The 20143-nt window shown below is 44.4% G+C and overlaps 1 protein-coding gene across 1 annotated transcript in view; it reads right to left on the reverse strand.

Moving 5' to 3' along the window:
* Window positions 1-488: 488 nt before the first annotated feature.
* LOC140070265 (ovochymase-2-like) overlaps window positions 489-20143 on the reverse strand; it is a 32422-nt gene continuing 12767 nt past the window's right edge. The window contains exons 10-24 of the mRNA XM_072116617.1: window positions 19270-19403; window positions 17594-17734; window positions 16117-16247; window positions 15433-15526; window positions 14623-14754; window positions 13943-14148; window positions 13194-13393; window positions 13040-13109; window positions 11772-11961; window positions 11474-11610; window positions 9691-9850; window positions 8587-8682; window positions 5483-5612; window positions 3532-3659; window positions 489-1565 (exon numbers count right to left, since the gene is read on the reverse strand). Coding sequence (XP_071972718.1) covers window positions 1432-1565; window positions 3532-3659; window positions 5483-5612; window positions 8587-8682; window positions 9691-9850; window positions 11474-11610; window positions 11772-11961; window positions 13040-13109; window positions 13194-13393; window positions 13943-14148; window positions 14623-14754; window positions 15433-15526; window positions 16117-16247; window positions 17594-17734; window positions 19270-19403 — 2083 coding nt within the window. The 3' untranslated portion in view covers window positions 489-1431. The remainder of the gene's footprint in view (window positions 1566-3531; window positions 3660-5482; window positions 5613-8586; window positions 8683-9690; window positions 9851-11473; window positions 11611-11771; window positions 11962-13039; window positions 13110-13193; window positions 13394-13942; window positions 14149-14622; window positions 14755-15432; window positions 15527-16116; window positions 16248-17593; window positions 17735-19269; window positions 19404-20143) is intronic.

Raw genomic sequence — 20143 nt, forward strand, 5'->3', positions numbered from 1 at the left:
CGGATCCAGTGGATAATCCACAGTACATTATTTATCCTACATTATTTATGGCATTGCCACCTATATGCCATACATTTAAAGTGCCAGTTCTGAGAAATTTGGCATCTCCTGAGGTAAAGGAGGGTAAAATTTGTGCAAATTTTAACCAAAAATGGGGCATTTTAGGTCAAATTTGAGGCAGTTGTGAAATTTAACCGTATATGAACTCATATAACTTACCTTACTGTGCACATACAGTACTGATCAGTCTGTATTATACCCCAGAGCTGCATTCAGTACTTCCACAAGCTTCAGAGCTGAAATCTCCCAGCATTACCTGCTAAGTAGAGCTTAATCCTGTGATATAAAGCCAAGAGATTGCCCTGTACTTGGATTTTCCCCAATGCATTATGGGATTACAGTTTTTTGTTTTGTTTTTTTTTAACGACAAACTTTTTGACTGTTTCCAATAAAAAAACTAATTAAAAAAAAACACTTGACTGTCTACTGAAAAACAGAAAATCGGTAAGAAACAGTTCTGCATTATTAATAAGCGCTGATGATATTTAATCATATAAGACAGGAAATCGTTATATGCAGGCTAACAGTAAAAACACAAAAAACTTAAAAATTATCATAAGAGATCCTATCATCTAGTGGAAATCATAAAACCAACAACTACTTGTAATAAAATGTGATACATATTCTCAGAAATGCCTCTTTTTTCCTTATTCTAGACAGAATTTCACTTATCGGAGCAGCAGTTTGTGCTCCAGAGCTGCTCTTCCCGTGAGAAAAAAAAAAGTGCCTATTGTGCCAATGTGAATGGACGTGTATCTGGGTTACTGCAAAGTTGGATGAATATGACTGGGAAAGCTGGGTGACCTCTCCTGAGTGGAATTATTAAAAAAATAAAAACATATATTTCCATATAAGTTTGATACTGAGTAATAAAATTGGTACATCATATCACCTACCGGTCCAGGGTAGGTACTTTTATGACAAACCACCTACCTGGCATCACCCAGAATTAAACTTTGGGTGCCAGTTCCCAGTACAAAAGAATAAAATGTCACTATTTTGACCTATTTCTAGTGTCAAGTGGGCGGAGCTAGATTGTCTCCTGCCACCTAGTATTCCCCATCTGACAGTAGAGAGCCTAATTAGCATATTGAGCACTGAAGCCATGCTAATCAGGCACCCTACTATCAGGTGGGCGGTCCTGACAGCATGGCTCCGCCCATCTGAGAGTAAAACTCTGATAATATTGACATTGCGTGCTCAATTAGCGAAATTATTCTAACGGGGCCAGAATCGGTAAAGCATTGTCTATCAACTGATCAAAGATTTGGGTTTGGCAAAAGATCTTCTTTTAAGGTTTTTTTTTTTTTTTAATTTTTAATTTTTTTTTTATGGTAAATTGTGTTTTGGGTCCGGATTTTCACGTAGTCGTTAATTCTGGTTATGGAAGCTGTAGGATAACCACAGCTTCAGCTCAGCATCCGGTGTCGTGCCGCCGGCTTCCACGATGACCACCGGCCCTGTAGATTTCACGATGATCGGGATCTTCTCCGCCGTCAGCTGAGCTGTAAAGAAATATTCCGACATGTGAACGGGCGCACAGCGGGACAAAGGTGAAGCCGAATGCTTATCTAGGGGGCAGAGTCCAGGGACGGTGGCTTTACACACTGTGTATACACTCCTAGAGTTTAATGGGTCCTTAAAGGCCAGGCACACTTTTTCTATGAAAAATCAATAAATATCTTAAGTTCCTGGAATAAAAATTTAATTTTTTTGCATTTTTTTCTAATTGAAAAAGCATAGCTCTCTTACAATTAAAGGGGTTTTTAAAATTGGACCACAAGTGGCTGTTCTGCACAACAACGGACCGCCTCAGCTATACAACTATAAGACATTCGTCTTAACCGCCTCCTCCTGACATCAGGTATATAGGGGTTTCCCTTCAATCTGCTGCTATATGTGTAGATGGTCTTCCCCCTACACTTTGTGGTAAGTTTTTGTATATTATACTCCCCAAAAAATCCATACAATGCTTTGGGGCCCCTGAGATAAAGGGGGCCCCACAGTCCACTAGTTCTAGACTCCGCCCATGCAGGACACGGCACATAACCTTCAGCAGGATCTCTGCTCTGTACACTATCTGTCTGACCTTGGAGGCCAAAGTCTTTAGCAATAGATTTTAACCCATTTGGAGCCTCATAATCTGCAGTACAGATGTCACTACTTAAAAAGCAATGTGAATTAAGCTCTGTTCACATTGGGTCAGAGTTACTTACCCGGTCTATTCGCGATCCAGCGGCGCGTTCTCTGCGCTGGATTCGGGTCCGGCCGGGATTCATTAAGGTAGTTCCTCCGCCGTCCACCAGGTGGCGCTGCTGCGCTGAAGAGCATCGGAATGCGCTGGAGTTCACTGGCTCGGGCTGAGTGAAGGTAAGTGCAAGCTCCGCGACAGACTTTTTGTTTTAAATGCGGCGGTTTTTCCGAATCCGTCGGGTTTCCGTTCGGCCACGCCCCCCGATTTCCGTCGCGTGCATGCCAGCGCCAGTGCGCCACAATCCGATCGCGTGCGCCAAAATCCTGGGGCAATTCAGGGGAAATCGGCGCAAATCGGAAATATTCGGGTAACACGTCGGGAAAACGCGAATCGTCCCCTTAGTAAATGACCCCCATTATGTTTGAAGGTATTCGTCAGTAGGATTGACTCACCCTTAGGCCGCCATCCCATGAACAGTGTTTTGGACCATATGCTATGTGATAGCACATGGCCAATGTATTTGTATGTGCTCATACACACAGAACGTGTATGACCCAACTGGCCAAGCCACAAAACCTAGAGCAGCTCCTATTCCTGAACAAGTTTGCTATTCTACTGTCATTCAGGCAGTTTCCTACAAGCCGCATAATGCCTTGCACGTACCTTCTTCTGGCTGCAGACTGCTCTTACTACTGATATAAGAAGGGGGATTGTTATGATATATAATTTATCAAAAATGGGCATCAGGACAACGGTCTTGGATTCCTATGACTGAGCATGTTAGACTTTCAGGGCAAAGTGACAGGGTTCATTGAAGAGACCGTCTCAAAACACAATGGCCCACATTTATCAAAAAACGTGAGAACTGTCCTATGTGCAGATTACCTGTGTAGTGTGCCGAATGCATCAGATTCATGAAATGTTTCGCCCGTTCTTCATGAATCTGGCGCCCCCTGCAGTGCTCCAAATTTATTCCAAATGTGCACCGCCCCTTTTAGTGCAAAATTTTGTGTCACGTCGGGTATTTTAAATATACATGTGCAAGCAGTTTGCATTGAAAAGAATGCACAAAGTCCAAAAAAAACCTTAAATAAATGAGGGTCTGTGTATCTTATGCAGGATGGATCTGGCTGACCAGGGATCTCTATGGAGAGTTTCTGACTGGAGTAATATGCATAGACCTAGTGTGAGCTACCAGTAGGGGGCACCAATCACAGTTTGTATGTGCTATTGCATTTGTGGTACAACCCCCTTAAACATTTCTGAATAGATCTTACCTTTAATAGTCTTATTGCTAGTGTCCCCCTCGTAGACGACCAGGGAGTGATGCTCGCAGGACGTATTCAACCCTTTAAAGTTCAGCAAAATAAACTGATCTTTCGGGGCCTGGATTATCAACTGGCACCTGGAATAAGATGGGAGATGTGAGGGGCGTTAGACGAATCAGGTTTCTACATCTCAAGTGACGCTCTCCTCCCTCCGGCCTCTAAAATTGACTCATCTCAGGCAAAATCTGACTCTTCTCTGCTCATTGTCACATGCAGATTTTTTTTATAAAACGGTTGGGATTTCAGAGAAAGGACTCTTCATCAACTACCTGAGGGGGCTGCTAGTTTATGGGGTAAAATCTGGAGACAGAATCCCTTTAAAAAAAAAAACAGCTGACCCCTCAGTAATGCCACACATATTCCCCCCCCCCCAAAAAAAAAAACATGTCACCCACGTGCCCCCTCTTCAGTGCTACACTCCTGTCCTCTCCATAATGTTTACTGCCCTCAAGTGGAGCACAAGCGGCTGTGCATGTCAGTTATTTATTTTCACCTCATGACTGCCCCCTATAGATTCAATTCTATATTACGATTCCATTCACAGATTCACCACTCCTGATACTACAGCAGAGCCTGGTGACAGGAATACAGGACACTTACCCCTGAGGAAGTCACCAGTGACAGGCCCGGCGCCAGCACCCGGCCAACCCGGGCAAGTGCTGGGGCCCCGGGGTACTGGAGGGGCCCACTCGGGCCCCCGGATCAATTGTACCAGTGTCTCTATGAGACACTGGTACAATTGATCACCATCCGGATCGATCATTTTTCTGCCTCTATGCTGCGCTGGTCGGGAGCGCAGCATAGAGGCAGAATCTAAAACTCACCTGTCCCGGTTCCCACGATGCGGCGCTCCGCAGGGTATGCGACGGCTTTGAAGCCGGCGCACATGATGACGTCATCGGGTCACGTGTGCCGGCTTCAGAGCCGGCGCGTACGGGAGGCCCAGGCCGAAGACAGCTGCAGGTGCTGCGCCGGGGGAACCAGGACAGGTAAAATACTTCTTTCCCGGAGGGGGGGTTTCAGTGTGTCCGCAGGGGGAGGGGGGAGGGATGGGGTCAGTGTGTATACAGGGGGAGAGGGGGGGGTCAGTGTGTCCGCGGGGGTTGGGATGGGGTCAGTGTGTATACAGGGGGTGAGGGGGGGTCAGTGTCTCCGCGGGGGGAGGGATGGGGTCACTGTGTATACAGGGGGAGAAGGGGGTCAGTGTGTCAGCAGGGGGGGGGGGGGTCAGTGTGTCCGCAGGGGGGGGGGGGTGAGGGGGTCAGTTTGTCCGCAGGGGGAGGTTGGGGGGGTCAGTGTGTCCGCAGGGGAGGGGGGGTGGTCAGTGTGTCCGCAGGGGAGGGGGGGTGGTCAGTGTGTGGGGAGGGGGGGGAAGTGTGGCCACTGGAGGGCGGCCCACGGAGGGGCCCACTAAGGCTCTGTCGCCCAGGGGCCCACTAAAACCTGGAGCCGGCCCTGACCAGTGAGGTGACGATACGCGTGGGGTCTGCTCCACATCCCTCCCCGTCTGACTTGGCCTGCCTGTTTTATTGGAATTCACCTTAGTTTGGATAGGCATCGTTTATGCACTGCCCTACAGAGCGGCATTGCATTCTTTTACAGGCAGCCTTGCTTTGATCACCAGGTTATCCTAGATTCAGCATCATCTTGCTATTGATTTACTATTGATTACATTTTTTCTTCACCTCCACTTGTATTTTGGATACTTGTTGTCATCTTGTACATTTATTTTCATATTCCTTAATATTGTCTGTACGTGGGAGGGATTACAGGGCTCATTTGTACGTATCCCATCTTTTTCTTTAGTATTGTCATAAGGAATACAGGACAGTAACCGCACTTTGCCAGACAGAGCCGTTATATAATAATAATTTTTAAAAATTGATTTTGTCGCGTTTACCTGACGCTTTCGGGATCGTCCTGACTAATGGTCACCAATTTAATCTCCCCCGGAGACTGTAGCGCCATAACATCTTTACAAGCCACGTAGACGTCCTGCGTAGAGCCGGAAGCATTGGATGGAAGATGCTCTGTAAATAGAGACATACAGGAAGTCCCCGGGTTACATACAAGATAGGTTCTGTAGGTTTGTACTTAAGTTGAGTTTGTATGTAAGTCGGAACTGTATACTTTATTATTGTAATCCCAGCCAGAACTTTTTTGGTCTCTGTGACAATTGGATTTTAAAAATGTTGGGTTGTCATAAGAACCAGATTTAAAAATAAATCTTAATTACAGACACCTTCTATAACTCCTACAGCTGATTATTGTAGCCTAGGACTAAAGTACAGTAAATTACCAACATCCAGAGGTCCGTTTGTAACTAGGGGTCGTCTGTAAGTCAGGTGTTCTTAAGTAGGGGACTGCCTGTATAGACATCTACATCTATGTCATTGCACTGTGAGGTCTCATGCATAGGGGGTGCCATTTGGTCCACGGTGCATTTTGTACGCACAGAATAATTTCGTGTTCACAAAATACTCTGCGTGGCGACAAAATACATGACATTTTCCCAAAACGACTACAAATTTATTTTATGCTTACATAATAAACAGTGAGCAAAAAAATTATTTTGTGGGGTTTTTTTGTGACATAGAATTCATTTTTGCGGACACAAAATTTACGCGGCGGCACAGATTTTTTTTTTAATTTAGTGACAAAGAATGAATTTTTTTTTTTTGCGCATTCTGTAAAAAACTTAATTGATTTTGTCTACGCAAAAAAAATGATTTCGTGTAATGACAAAAGGTATTTTTGTTAGCACAGAATAGATTTTGTGGTGACAACTGTCAATTCTGTGTCCGTGGTAGGAATTCTGTGGTCGAGAAAATAAATTAAGAACACATTCTTGTGTCACGAAACGCGTTGTGAACAAACGGCGGCGCATACGTGCAAGCGGCCATATGCTACATGGATGCATTGCGGACGACACGGTACGGTGAGTGTGTATGGTGACGTGTGTCATCATATTGTGCAATCGCCAGAAAATAATTACAGTGTGCTCTATGTTTCGCTATACTTAAGGGCGCGTTCACACGTTGCGTTTTGACCTGCATTTTCATTGCATTTGAAACGCATACACAACAGCTGAGGAGAGGTGATTTGCCTAATTACATCACTGTTAACATTTCCGTTTACAAAACGCATCATAAACGCGATGTTAACACATGTGTTAACATTGTATTTACAAACGTAAGCGGTAATGTCATTAGGCAAATCACCTCTCATCAGCTGTTGTATATGCGTTTCAAACGCAATGAAAACGCAACCAAAACGCAACGTGTGAACGCACCCTCTCCAGCCATACATATGCTACGCCCAGGTCCCAGCGTCCATATGTAAAAGGAGACTTAAAGGGCTTGTCCACTTTCGGCAAATAATTGATATTAATTGTGCAGTAAAAATGTATACATTTTTCCAATACACTTTCCGTATCAATTCCTCACAGTTTTCCAGATCTCTGCTTGCTGTCCTGCTATAGAAAGCTTCTATGTCCACGGACATGTGATGTCGCACAGGTGCACGAGACATTAGTATCACAGCCAGAGAGTAATCAGAACCGTGTGATACGAATGCCTTGTGCACTTGTGTGACATCACATGACCGTAGGCAGATTTTTATCCACTGGAAGTAAACATAGAAGCTTCCTATAGAAGGACAGCAAGCAGAGATTTGGAAAACCATAAGGAATTGATACAGAAAGTGTATTGGAAAATTGTATAACTTCTCAATACACAATCAATATTAATTATTTGCTGAAAGTGGACAAGCCCTTTAAGTTGTAGCTAAAATGTACACACGGGAATAGTGAATGAGACAGAAAGACAACTACTGATATAGGAAATGATGGGATATTACACTTATGGCTGGGCATAGCAATGAAGATGCTACCCCTCACCTACCTCTCAGGCCACACCCCTTGGCACCTACTGCGCCAAGAAGCTCATGTGGATAACTATAAAAACTGAACTTTCTCTAAAATATTAGTTGGTTTGGAAATATGAAATGAATGTCTGGAAAGATTAAAGCATTCCCTAGACCAGTGATTTTCAACCTTTTTTGAGCCGCGGCACACTTTTTATACTTGGGGCACACCACGAACCAAAATAGCACAAAATGTCACTAAAGCAGTCATATTATACATATAGTTAATAATATAGATTCTAAATTTATTTTACTCAGTGAGTGAGTGTGAAACCTCTTCCTCAACAGTTCTCAGTTTCTCCCTGTTTTTAGTATATGGTGCTGATTATTATGTGGCTCATATACTGCAATATAAAGGGGTACAATGAGAAGTACTATGGCCATGAGGCCAGAGTACAAGTGCCAGCTCATATACTCAGCATATGAGCTGGTACTTGTAGTACTCCAGCCTCATGACTATAGTATTTCTCATTTTACATCGCTGCACATTGCCGGGAAACAAAACACAGGGGGCACCATAGTTTGGGGAACTTTCCCCGGGGCACACCCGACCATGTGTCGCGGCACACTAGTGTGCCACGGCACACTGGTTGAAAATCACTGCCCTAGACTATGATGTTTTTATTTGGTGGTTGTTTAATAATAATAATAATAATAATAATAATAATAATTCTAATATTTATATAGCGCACACAGATTACGCAGCACTGCACAAAGCATGGCAAATCGGTCCCTGTCCCCAATGGGGCTCACAATCTAATCATCCTACCAGTATGTTTTAGAGTGTGGGAGGAAACTGGAGGACCCGGAGGAAACCCATGCAAACACGGAGAGAACATACAAACTCTTTGCAGATGTTGACCTGGATGGGACTTGAACCCAGGTCCCCAGTGCTGCAAGGCTGTATGTAGCGCTTTAAGAACATAGGGGACGTATAGAAATAAAATACTACATTACAGAGCACACACAGTTATATGAAATCATAGGAGTCAGGGCCTTGCTCCCAAGAGCTTACAGTCTACGTGCTATCTCTTCCATGGACATGCACACTTGGCCACACACACATAGAAATATCAGTACCTGGCCGTAGCGATTTTTCCTGTGCTTGGTTTAGAAGCTCATCCAGACGAGTAAGTGATTGGCGCGGCTCATTCCCAGTGTATTTAGTATTCTGAGCTGAAAATAGTAACCAAAAAGTTTTATATTTAAGGGGTTGAAGTTATTAAAGGAAATCTACCATCAAAATCCGTCATGATCAACCAGGACACTTACTCATAGATCCAGGCACCGTGACTGTGCTAATCATATTATATTTGTTATGGCCTCCATCCTTCTAAAGTCAACGTATAAAATTATGTAAATGAGCCTGGAGGGTGGTACCAGAGCCCATCAGTGCTGCAGCTTCACATGTTGTTACAATGTGCAAAACATGTCTCAACCGAACCCTTGCTCTCTTCCTCCTCCCTTTGCCTGTCTAATCTAGCAGCAGCAGGGAAGTGCAGGGGGGGGGGGAGGCAAGCTCTGCACAGTGTAACAGCCTGTGAAGCTACATCACGTAGGGGCTCTGGTACCACTCCCAGGAGCCATATGGGTTAATTAGCATAATTTTAGAAGGAAGGTGACCATGGATCTATGAGTAATGTCCCTGGTTTATCATGATGGATTCTGATGGTAGATTTCCTTTAAAGATCACATCAGTGGTGGTCTCCCACCAGACAGCTGAGCTCTAGTCGCCATACATTTTGTTGTGGCTATGTCTGTTACTGCAGTCCACTCCTATTCATTTCAAATAAGAGCTGAGCTGCTGTTACCTGCCTTGGCCACTACATAAATAATGGAGCTATTCCTGTTTTCTGTGATAGTTTTCAAGTCGGTGACAAATCCTCACTGACAAGATATTCATGACTTATTCTATTGATGTCCAATTGCCAGACAACCCCTTTAAAGGAGATGTCTGGAGGTTTAATAACATGGCTACTTTCTTCCAAAAACAGTGACACCCCTGACCATGGCTTGTACCATAGTAGCTGTATAGAGATGAATGGAGCTTAGCTGCATTACCACATACTACCCATGGCCAGGGGTGGAGCTGTTTCTGGAAGAAAGCAGCCATGTTTTTCCACCTCTGGACAACCCCTTTAAGTCAAGAATTTGGTACTTCCTACCAACTAATGCTGCACTTACCTGAGTCAATCATGTCACTTATCCATTGAACCGCTGAAGAGACTTTACTGTACACTCCAGGTTTGGGGTTTTCACTGCACCCCACGCCCCAGCTGACAATGCCATAGATAAAGTAGTTCCCTGAATCAGACAGATAAACTAGCGGTGCTCCAGACTGCGCCTATAACAAAGGGACTTATTATTGACACTTTAAAAGTAAAAAAAAAATACAAATTTTAACAAGTAAGCAGAAGTTTGTTTCCCCAGAGCTGCTCTTCCTCCTGTATATGGATACAGAAAGTATCAACTATGGTCCTTCCCTGCTTTAATATTCCAAGGTGTAAGACTGGAAATACACATGAGCTGAGAGCTTCACCACCCAACATTCTGAGCTGAGTGTGCATGTGTTCTCAGGAAGCAGAGGGGAGAGGCTTTACCATAACATACACAAAGATTCACCGGCCCACAGTTTTTGTCCCCAAAAACTGCCATGAGCGTAGTCAGTAGACACCCTGGTGGTTGGTCCCAACTTTGTTGCATCGGTGGAGTTAGGAGGGGTTCTTGGTGGCAAAAAGAGGTGTTAAGGGGGCTGGACTGGCATGATGAGGGGGTGTCCAGTCCCCCAAATTGGTTCTTTAGAGAGAGATGGTGAATTCCTGGGAGCAAGGATCTCAGGATGTGTTGAAGTCTACAATTTGGGTCCCTGGTCAGGCGCAGATATGGTTGGGAGCAAAGAAAGATATTTTTTGGTAGTTCATTAACTGTGAATTGGATGCCCTCTACAACCCTTCTATGGGCTCTATTACACTCATTCTGATTCTCTCAGCTTAAAAAGCCGAAATTTCACTCATGGACTTACCCTCAGATAAGGACACAAAAGGATGTCCAGTATGGCCACAATGGGGCACATTTACTAAGGTTCCGAATCGCGTTTTTCTGCCGGGTTTCCCGAATGTTTCCAATTTGCACCGAATTGCACTGGGACTTTGGCGCACGGCGCCAGCTTTTACGCATCAGAAATCAGGGGGCGTGGCCGTCGGAAAACCCGACGGATTCAGAAAAAACGTGGAGTTTAAATTTATGTCGCAAAAATAGCACTCACATAAGCACTCACATACACCGAGATGGAGGAGGTGAATTACGGCAGACTTCAGCGCTGCCGCGACACCTAGTGGACATCGGGCACCTAGGGAATCCCGGCAGAACCCGAATCAGCTTCGGGAACGTGCCGCTGGAGTAAATCTGCCCCAATATGTTAGGAAGGGAATAGAGAGACTGTACCTTTGACAAGGACGAAGGAACATCTACCTATGACTTGGACCTTAGTTTATTATTCCCTACTGGATTATCAGAATCTGCGGATTATCCAATTCCAGAGGAAAATCACTATAGTTCTATTTATATTCTTAAAACTCATTCACATGGGAATAAAGAGCACAAAGGAACCATGAAGAACAGGGAGCGGAGCCAGGTCATTGTGTCTCGGAGATGGAGTCCACCATGACACAGTGACCGCCCTCCCTAGGAGCAGAAGAATTTGGCACGAGGTACTGGGAAGGTTCATCTGTCATAGGAACTAGTTCACTAAAGAAAAGCGGAAAGGGGTAGAAATACAACGGAATCACCATATCAGAAGTCGTTGTGCCCTGTTGATGACAATGATAACATCAACGTCTTATTTCAAAGCTTGACTTTTTGGGAATGGTCTTCCCCGCTGTGCCAATGCCTAATCAGTCTATCATACACCTTACAAAAACAGAACCAATGTTTGGGCTGGTCAGCTGTCACGAAAAATAATACTTACTAAGCAGGAAGCACTGTCTTCTCCTGAGATGGTCCCACCACAAAACATGCTGTCCGTGATGCCACCATTCAATTTTTTACAAACGTCATCCAGAAGCACCGGGACTTCCAGCTGCTGAAGTTTTGACGATAATTTCACTGGAAAGGAAAGTTTTTAAGGTACGGATCAAAGTCAATTGGTGATATACTAACTCATTGTATACAGTCATCATCTTCAAAGACATCCAGACATCAATAGATCCCATAGGTATTGAATTGCATAGTAGTGCTAAGACATTTTAAGAGGACCTCATGCTCACCATTAAGATGCCATCCAGTTACCACACCTAGGTCAGAAGGCTCCATCTTGCTATGGCCATATGGTAGACATATGGGTCTTACATAAGAGTTGTACTGGAATGGCCTTTGTAGTTGTATCAGGGCAAAGTCGTTATTCTTAGACGAAGGGTTATATCGAGGGTGTATGATAATTTTCCTCACTGGTTGCTTCTGAAAAGGCAAAAAGTATTGGAAAGTTAGAGAAAACTCCATGTCGCTTGATGGGACCATTGGTGATGAGTTTTGATCTGTAGGAGAACCTGACAGTGTTCAAATGTCCTTCACCGCCAAAAACAGGGAAATAAGGCTGACCATAGACCTGTAAGAAAGAGCTAGCCTCATTTACATATATGTTTGTTCAGCAAAGCACCAAAAGGCTAGCAGTTCCCACTGAAATTGGTGATTTTGGCCAATATGGGTCTAGAGAATTTAAGTTTTCTCTACAACACATGCATGTGCCTAGTCCTCCAGAGAGCAAAATCCACTTTTTTTCCTATCTAAGGGACCTGAATTGTTGGTATTGGCTGAAATAAGTTTAATTTCTTTGGCCATCTTAAGCGCCCGTTGAATGCTCTCCACTTAGATGAGGCTACTAGATGAGGGTCCTAAACGGGGTTCAAAACTGACCTAAAGGATCATCATACTGTCACGGTACACAGACAACGGAAGGTACTTGGAAGTACGAGGAAGGAAGAGTCCGGACCAAGGAGTCTGTGGACCAGTGGACCCTCTGAACCACCGCGGGAGGTGAAGATGGTACTAGCCGACACCCAGGACCGGAGTCTAAGTGGTACATGGTCTTCACCAGAGCCCTCAGCAAAGTGGGATGGTCTTGCTTTGGCGGGGTCCCACAAGGTCGTTCCACGGGTGATACTAGGCCCGTGGTGGCAGCCAGGGAAACAGGGGGTGTAGGACACAGTCCGAACCTGGGATGACAGCAGGAGTACGGCTTGGAAGGATGAGCAGGAACTCACGGCAGGCAAGTAGGCAGCTGGCACACAACCCTGGCAGACACGAACGGACAGGTCCTCGGAGGAGAGCTGGTGTCTTGGAGAAACCATGGAAGTTCCTCGGGGCACAGAAGATCCGGCGAGGCAGTAAGGGAGGTGCCGGATTATAAGGGCGAGCCGGATTAGCCAGCGCCAATCAAGAAGATGCTGGCCCTTTAAGGCTAGGAGAGACTCCATGGCCCAACTAAATATAAGTTCACAAGATGAAAAGGAAGTAGACGTTCTGCAAGGATTCATACCTGAGCTTGACTTGATGACTCTAGATCGTGTAGTCCAGCGACAATCAGTCCCACACTTCGGAAGGCCTCTCTGAAACGTGACAAAGCAACGTCAAAATTGTCAAAAAGATAACGCCTGGTAAGTACATATAAAACTTGGCACATGGCCACCTACCTTCCTGCAACGCAGTTGGCAGATGTGAGGACTAAGTTCTCAGAAACAACTGCTCCATTACAGACATGTTTATTACCAAAATTGACGCTGGCGTGCCAGGGCCATGAGTTGGGGTTCGCCTCTTCTGCGGTAGCTATGCTCCGATGGTTGAATCTTGGTGGGACTGAAGAGGTACCACAAACCTCATCTAGGACACAATCAACCAATCATTAATAGTATCTCTAAGTGGAAGATGCTTGAGTTTCTTCAGATACAACCTGGTTTAGATTCAGTTTAGAAGCCTAAACACAGGGCCACGCAAGGCCGGTAGCTTCTGTAGACACCAGGATGGTTTTGTAGCCTTGAAGCCAAGTGTGGATGGTCTACATGTGGTGTCATTGTCAAGGGAATCTGTGTTTGCTCCATGAATACTTTCTAGTGGAAAAGTATTGGTGAACCTGTGACCAGAATGGGCTTTAGTACTAGGGGATTGGTACTTTGGTAGATTGAGAGGCTGAAGTAATACTCTGTCAAGGACGGTCATGTATGGAGAAGGTCCTCAGGAGGGTTGGAGTACAACTATCTTTGGTCAGCCGCCCTATAAAGCCTGGTCTATAGTTTAGAGTGATTTGTTCAATCCTGAAGACTGAGCAAAAGTGTGTTAGGTAGTTCTAGTCAGTGTATCCATTAATGATGGTTGGTGCCCAGCAGGGACTGTTGGTGCCCGGTTTTGGGTGTCAGATTTGCCAACAAACCATTTTGTTTTAGGCCAGGATATTTAGATTATGTATTGGAACAGTAATGTTCCATGTCACAGGTAAATGAGAACAAAATGAGGGACAATATGACAATTTGGTGCCATATGCAAACCTTGTGGTCAACAGTTGAAAAAATGACTTGCCATAGTGTTCTGGTGTTTCGTCACTTGTCCTTGGATGATAATTTTCGTTTAACTGTATACCAGGCTTAATATTTCCTGGAATATAGGAGAAAAGCTCAGATATATAGGAGATAACAAAAATTTACTTACCCCGAAATTTTCTTTTCCTGGAGTCCAGTGGCAGCACATGCTTCCCATTTGTGTGTGCTGCCCCTGAGATGATCAGGAAAACAAAAATTTACTTACCCCGAAATTTTCTTTTCCTGGAGTCCAGGGGCAGCACACACAAATGGGAAGCATGTGCTGCCCCTGAGACGATCAGGAAAGATAGGATATAGATAGATAGATATGAGATAGATGGATAGATAGATATGAGATAGATAGATAGATTGATACATGATAGATAGATAGATAGATAGATAGATATGAGATAGATAGATAGATAGATAGATAGATATGAGATAGATAGATAGATTGATACATGATAGATAGATAGATAGATAGATAGATAGATAGATAGGTAGATAGATAGATAGATATGAGATAGATAGATGTGAAGGGAATTCTTACTAGATGAAGGGATGAAGGAAATGGTCGCTTGAAACCCAATATAATTCCCACTATGATCAGAGGTAAACGTGATCTGCATGACATTGGAGGAACTTAATACTGGGTCTGGAAGGGTAAATCCACAGAACTTTCCTAAAAGGAAATAAAGTATAAAGAACATCACCTGCTGATGTATAGGGAGCCTGTAAGCAAGTCTGACCATGCAGTCATAGAGCCAGTGTTAGGTGTAGATCTTGGTAATCTTTCCTTTCTTTAGTAGAAGCAGGACTGTGAAACATGTATTAAGATTCCAGGATTGTAGATTCTTCAAGTGCACTGGGGGCATCTCCTCACACAGCTGTGCTCTGTGCAGCCAATATTATTCCTGGAGAGATGTGTAATCATACCTTTGTGTATGTTGTTAGTAGAAAGAGGACTGTGAAATATAGATTTATATTCCATGATTTAAGGTTTTTGGGAATGTCCTTACACTGCTGTGCTCTGAGCTGCTTCACCTCCCTCCCTTCTGCTCTGAGTGACTGCTGTAGTAGCAAAGCAGGAGCAGAAGGGAGAGATTGTGAGGCAGCTCTACGCACAGAGTACAGCAGTGTCAGGACTTGCAGAAGTTACAATCCTGAAATAAAAATCAATATTTCACAGTCCTGCTGCTACTAACAGCAGATATGATCCACTCTCCAGAGACAATACCTATTACTGTCTGCACTTCTGCATGGTCAGTAGGGAACAAAATTATATAGTATTTAAAAAACTAAAGTGATACTATCAGATTGTAAGTGAGGCAAATTTCTTTATAATAATGACAATTCTTACCTGCCATGATGGTTTCTTGCAGGTCATGATACACCACCAAGCGATCAAAAATGCAGTCTTTACTAGGCTCAATCTCAAACACTAGAAAGGTCAACTGCAAGAAAAATATAAAGCCAAAAACCAAAAGGACACAAAAGTTTTTTTTATTTTTTGGAGAGAAGAAAAATCCACATAGGACTCATATGAGTCCATTGTAATCATCAGGTGTTCTGCTGCCCCCGGGGGGCTGTGATTGATAGATCACTATGTATAGACGGTCTTAAATACTCTAGTGACAGATCCATTTGATTCATCTGATCTACTCTACTATTTGTTGTAGTTTTATATAACCCTTCCTGACCCAGGTCTATGGCTTCTTCCCTCCAAACCAGTTTCCTGATCTGCACTGATGAGAAGTAAAAATTAAGAAAGAGCTGTCTTGACCTTTGGCTCTCATCCTACATCATGTAAAGTCAGGGTATTGGCTTCCTAAAGTGACACTATAGGCACAGTTTTTCCAAATTATTTGCATATTCTTTTCCCAGAATTACTAGCCAACCATACATGGTAATTGTATGGCTTTAAGATTCCAAACGCATGGAAAGGAATCCTACTAGGAGACATACTCCCTATTCCATATTTGAGTTATGTAGATCCAGTTCTTGTCATGAGGACTCATAATATCCCTTTAAATGAGGCCATTACCTTGATGACGTGATACATAGGACCATGGATGACCCACTGACAATTGGCCAGGCTGCTGTATTCTTGCGGATGATTCATGGTTTGAATTTCTCCTTCCTCAAAGATGACAGAGACTGATCCACATTCTGAATCTGGAAGACAAAGCACCCACCATTAATACAACATGAGGACCTCATTCCTAAACCCAAACCCCCGTCTTGACCAAGCTGCTCCACGTAGATATATTAGGACTTTGATAGCATCTGTGATAGGGCACAAAGTTTTTGTAGCATTTTTGTAGTTAAGGGCTATTTGGGACACTAAACCAACCAACAGATTCTTATGGACCAGCAGTTTAGTGTCCCAAATCGCTTCAGCATTAAAAGGAACCAACCTTATTTTTGTCTGGAGCTCTCTGCACCTTGAAGATGGCGTAGAGCACCCAGGTTCACTGCGCATGTGCTGCTGGTTTGGTGCATGCACAATGAAGCCTGGGTGTACGGCCTCAGTTTTATTAAAGCTACGACCAGCCATCAGAGTCTGATCCAGTATATCGGTCATGGTGAACATGGACCGATGTCTGGGTGATACTGGATGATTTGCTCCATTAGGACTCCATAGTGTGCCAAATCACCCCGACAGGTTCCCTTTAATTCCACTTTAGGAGCTGGTGAAGGGTTAAGAAAAAGTTGCACTTACTGTATTTTCCGGACTATAAGGCGCACATAAAAGCCTAGGATTTCCTTAGAAATCCAAAGTGCGCCTTATAGTCCGGTGCGCCCTATGTATGGCTCAGGGCAGCGGACCCTACTTACATAGGTCCCCGCTACCGGAGACCGGAGACAGCAGATCTCCAGCGGGAACTGCAGACCACGCGGCACGAACAACTTCTGCCGCGTCGGTCTGCAGTTCCCGCTGGAGATCTGCTGTCTCCGGTAGCGGGGACCTATGTAAGTAGGGTCCGCTGCCATCCTCCACCTGAAGGGACCCCCTTCCCCGCTCACCTCTCCGGTCTCCGCTCACCTCTCCGGTCTCCGCTCCGCTCACCTCTCCGGTCTCCGCATCTCCGCTCTGCCACGCCCCCGGACCTCTGCCACGCCCCCGGCCACCCTGCGCCTTATAGTCCGATGCGCCTTATATATGGAATAATTCCATATATAAGGCACATCGGACTGATGCGCCTTATATTCCGGTGCGCCTAATGGCCCGGAAAATACGGTACTCTACTCCGGCTACTGGAGTAAGGTCTCCTGACCGCTACCACTTTTCGGCCAAAGACCAAAAGGACACCACAACACTGGAACTAGTAGCCAGAGCTGTGTATTTTTTGGGTTATCCTTGCCCTTACCCCTGGATAAGTATAGTGTTGGAGCACCCATCATTCTGATATTGATCACCTAATATCCTACAGACCATCAAAGCTCTGATGTTGGAAAACAACTTCCAATGCATAATTTTAGGTTAAATGGTCAATTAATTTTTAAAAATGCAGCATCACCTGGGTAAAGGTTTGGCTCCACTCCCTGAAAAAAGAGTGAAAATCCAGTCTTGTATTCTTGAAAGTCCGAGATGAATTTCAGGGTGATGCTCGAATCGGGGATCAATAATGGCCGAGGCTTGACGTCTCCACAGAATTTACCTGAAATAAAGAAGAAATATTAGACACTTTACAATCACTTGTTGATCGCAGCACAATAGAAGTTCTGGTCCCACTTGCATTTAGTGTTTTTGTTAGTCTTTTTGGTATATCAATGGATTCCATCAGTGAAGGACTGAAGTTCCTTCGGCCCAAGGAATGGAGGATGGAGGATGACCTCAAATTTTCATGTGAGGTCATCCTCCATTCATGGGAAATAGACCCTACTGGCCTCCAAATGTATTGTCTTCTGCTGTACCTCTGGGGTCCACTATTAGATTAGAGCTTGAGCCAATCGGAGGATCCGCTGGGACTTTGGTGAGCCCTTCCGAGCCCGGATCCTGCTACAGTCAATGAGGTCCATGAGTCTTTTTATATCTTATTGACAATGGCCCCATCAATGGTCATGGCTCCATTATAAACAGTGAAAAAGAACATCCCATCATGTCGTGAGACTTGGCCAAACCTGATGTTTTTGTATAGACTGGCTAACACAAGTTGGTTGGAAAAGATGTTGACCGAATGAGAAGTTTACTGACAACTCTCTAGTAAAGGGGGGTTTATAAATCGGGGGTATACACAAAAAGAGGGCATTCTAAGTAAATGGAGGGGGATAAAACAGGGGGCACTATAAGTGAGTCAGAAATAGGGGTACTATGAGTAGAGGACTACTGAAAAGAGGGAGCTTCAGGAAGGGAGGAAATATCTACAGGCCATTAATGCTCTAATCCTAGGAAATAACTTTTTTAAGAAATCATTTCCGGTTTCAATTTAAGGGTCACTTCATTTTTAAAAATTGTATACAAAAAGTTCCTAACGGCTGGGTAAAGTTTTGGCTCTACTGCCGGAAAAGATTGTGAAAATCCAGTCTTGTATTCCCGAAAATCCAAGATGAATTTCAGGGTAATGCTCCGATCGGTGATCGGTAATGGCCGAGGCTTGGCATTAACATTGGGCTAAAATGATGTTGGGCTGATATGAAGGTGGTACATTCTATGGTGAAGGTGGGGCGAGGGGAAGGGAAGGTGGGATTATGGGTTGGTGGGCCACAATTGATGGTATTATACATGCAGTTTACAAGGGGACATGACACAGTAAAGGCCACTGGAAGGAGGTGCTAAACAGTGTTGGGGGTCCACAGGATAGGACGTATTATACAGGGTGGAGGTCAAAGGAAGAGGGAATCATACAGTGTGGGTTTTTTGAAAATACAAGGGAGTTGAGGATGGATCAAAGAACATGACTTCTTTCACAGGACAATTTTCCACCATATCTTATGTCCCTATTTATCCATTACAAAAATTGTGAGGTATGTAATGGAGTAACCCGAGTTGCGTTGAGTTTGGGTTTGACTGTCCTAACAAACAGGACGATGGTCCATGAACTCCTGACATGATTATGGACCTTAGACACAATGAGGTCCATTGAGCCAGGTACATTTTCTAAAGGGACATAGACCTAGGTGCCACATATTACATTCCATATCTATATTACAAGACAAGAGGTCTCCATATGGATACGTACAGTATTGGACTCACCAATGAGACGTCCTAATGCCGAGTAGATCACCAGGTAATCCAGGTCACAGGAGTAATCCCACTCTATGTCAAAGTGATCAAATATCAGCAGAATACGCTTTCCCTTAGGGACAGAAACGGTCCATACACACTTTCTAGGGGAACAAAGGCCTAATTTTAGTGTACAATAAAACAATATCTGTTCTCGGTACTGCTGGAGGTCCTGCTAGTACAGCCTTGAATGATCAGACAACCAGCAGAGTTGGTACTACCCATGTCTTACCCAGTAACTAGTAAGAGGGAGAGACAATGTCCTCAAGCCTGAACTACATTAGTGCTGCTAGTACAATAATTCAATATTTTTGGAGCCTGTAGGTACGATACAGATATGGGAACCATGTGGGAGCACTTATTTACTTATCTTATGGAGGCAAAGTGACTGGCACTGTTATGGACCCACTGTGGCTGGTAATCATATTGGTGAGGTCTAGTACTCTTTGGGGAGACATTTATGACATGAAGGCGTCCAGTAACAGTCTCATGGGTGCACTCCTACGGAGGCATCTACTTACATGGGTCTCATGGGATTTCTCTTATGGTGTTATCCACTAACAGTTTTGTGGGTGCACTCTTATGGAGGTGCCGCTTATAACCTCATGGGTGCACTCTTATGGAGGTGCCAGTAATAACCTTATGGGTGCACTCTTATGGAGGTGCCACTAATAACCTCATGGGTGCACTCTTATGGAGGTGCCACTAATAACCTCATGGGTGCACTCTTATGTAGGTGCCACTAATAACCTCATGGGTGCACTCTTATGGAGGTGCCACTAATAACCTCACGGGTGCACTCTTATGGAGGTGCCACTAATAACCTGATGGGTGCACTCTTTTG

Source organism: Engystomops pustulosus, chromosome 7 (genome assembly GCF_040894005.1).
Source record: "Engystomops pustulosus chromosome 7, aEngPut4.maternal, whole genome shotgun sequence".
Lineage (NCBI taxonomy): Eukaryota > Metazoa > Chordata > Amphibia > Anura > Leptodactylidae > Engystomops > Engystomops pustulosus.